Source organism: Cherax quadricarinatus, chromosome 5 (assembly GCF_038502225.1).
Source record: "Cherax quadricarinatus isolate ZL_2023a chromosome 5, ASM3850222v1, whole genome shotgun sequence".
Classification (NCBI taxonomy): Eukaryota; Metazoa; Arthropoda; class Malacostraca; order Decapoda; family Parastacidae; genus Cherax; species Cherax quadricarinatus.
In genome coordinates, this window is record NC_091296.1 from 17,297,068 (window position 1) to 17,299,567 (window position 2,500).

The window sequence follows — 2,500 nt, forward strand, 5'->3', positions numbered from 1 at the left end:
TTTTCAGGTTACCCTGTAAGCTTTTTAGTTTCCACATCAGAAATTATTTAACAGCCTATTTTAACGTCACCAGCAAGCAACTATGTCGCTATTTATTCCTCTCATCAATGCCATTTATTTAGATTATAAACAAGGTCCCAATACTGACCCCTGTGGCACACCACTGCTAACAGGTTCCCATTCCGATTTATTAATGAAAATGCAGACATACTGTTGCCTATCAGTCACCAAGTCTTAACGCAGGAGAATTTCTTTTATTCAATGTGCCCCTGTCTTTCTTAATCCTATTATCTTCCTTGCCTAGAATTCTTTATTGAAAAAGTTTAATAAATTCGTAAGACAAGAAGACCCCCTTTGTAAAACAGTGACGAGATTCGCTGATCAAATTATATCTTTCAAGGTAGCTTTGAACTGCATCAGCAACTACTGATTCCATCAACTTTACTACAAGTGAGGTTAGGATGACTGCTCAATAATCTGAAGCTAAGGACCTATCTCCCACTTTGTAAATGAGTATTATACTTGCCATTTTTAATTTATTCGGTTGAAGAGACTAATTGTTTGATAAGTTCCTCCTGATAGTCCTACAGAACCCTTGAAAACAGTTATCAGGGCCTCGTAACTTGTTTGGTTTCAAACTATTTAGTTGCTCGAGGGTCATGTCATTAGTGACTTTGACACTGTATAATTTATTTTCGTCCTGACCGATAAACCGGTAATTATTGATTTCTGTTATTTCGCTTATATCCTCTTCAATTTGAAAAAAAAAAAAGGAAATAAGTACTGAAAATGGTAGACATTTCTGGGTCTATCTGATGCCTACATAAAGCCAATGATGGGCAAAACGCCTCACATATAAAGATCGCCAAATGTTTATGTATCTCATTCATCAACACTTTTACCGCCTCATATTAAATCATTTTGTCCTGTTTTGTCTTTCTCATTTTAGGAGAATGTTTCAAAAATTCTTTTTAGCATTATATTTTCATTACAAATTTCATTGCAGCACTTCACATTTTTATCCCTTTTTTTCCATACCAAGAAATTTTCCTGAAAATTACTTCAATAATGTAATCTTTGTTTTTTTTTTCTGATATTCAATATATCATGGCTTTAAACTCTCAGTGTCTTTGATATTACTCCAACAATTTTTGCATAGAGAATCAAACAATTTTTTTGTTGAGTGTTAATTTGACTATGTTTATCTACCTTCTCTATTACTAGTATCTGTCCTGTGGGCTAAGCAACCATTTGCATGGAGACTTCACACGTCTTAGTAACAAACAAATTTACAATATTGGAATTTTGGGCTCAGTAAAACTTGTTAAAACAAAAATAGAAATGTCCGCAGAATGTGCCTGTCTTATTGTATATGAAAGCTACACTGTGGGAACAAAAACCAGCTGTGTTTCCCTTTAACATTCCAATACTCGTCATTGACTGTATACATGAGGTGATGAAATCAGGGAGACTAAGTGTTTGGTATTGAATAGGATAACTGTCGAAGAGAGTAACGTGGAATTATGGTTAAATATGGCGAGGAATATTGGTGAAGCGTGGTGGGGTAGTGAAGGTGATGTGGCGGGTGGGTATGATGGAGGGAGTAAAGTGTGTTTTTTTTTTTTTTGTAAGAAAATAAAGACACAGGTGATGGGTGTATGAGGGTGCATGTGTGTCCTCAGCAATAACACTTCTATCACACAGGTTTTCGGAGTGCTGCAGGAGTGGGGCCTCAGATTGGACAATGCCGAAGGCTGCGACAAGTACCACCTACGTATCCTCAACTCCACCAATGAGTATGTTGATCCTGACAACATTGCACTGGCCATCATCCTCTGTCCCTACGCCACGGTGAGTCTGAAATTTGGGTCACTCGATCCGTCCATTGTGAAACATTCTTCTAGGCCAGTCCGCTGACAACTAGAAGAGTACAATTAGTAACATGTCTATCTCGCGATTAAAGAACGGAGTACAGAGCCTCCTTAGCTTGCGCGAAATGGCCCAAACGGGCTTTGCGCTACACGTATACTACTACTACTAATAATAATAATCTGTTTACCTAGTTATCGTACTCTATTCCTACATCACAGAGTGTGGCCATTTTGAGTCATTTCGTTGACTTGGCCATTATACTCTGCCCTTACACAGGTGATTCTTCAGTCGACCTGGCCGTCATCCTCACTTCTCTGCTCACTATTGTCAGCCTGGTTATCCATCTGAGGCTTGGCCACAGTTGTTTACTCCTCTGAACACAACGGTTACCGTTCAATGCACACCAATATGCACACAAATTCGGTAAAACTTAAAATGTGTGCAGAGTCCACTGTCAACATGTAAAGCCTTTTCCAGATCCAGTGTTGTTTATTTATTTACTGAGCTCACAAAATCTGTTAGCATCTGGGAAAGCCATTCAGGACTGGATGTCGGTTTTCTAGAACGTCTCAATTAGTGATTCAAGATAGACTTGCAAGCTTGACCTTTAAGACTTGGAATCGCTTTG

General features: G+C 38.3%; 1 protein-coding gene across 7 annotated transcripts in view; it reads left to right on the plus strand.

Annotated features, from left to right (window-relative positions):
- Positions 1-2,500, plus strand: part of LOC128684832 (F-box/LRR-repeat protein 20-like) — a 169,666-nt gene that overhangs the window by 147,956 nt on the left and 19,210 nt on the right. For all 7 annotated transcript variants that reach the window (XM_070100678.1, XM_070100670.1, XM_053771126.2 and 4 more), the window contains one exon: positions 1,705-1,851. In XM_070100678.1, coding sequence (XP_069956779.1) covers positions 1,705-1,851 — 147 coding nt within the window. The remainder of the gene's footprint in view (positions 1-1,704; positions 1,852-2,500) is intronic.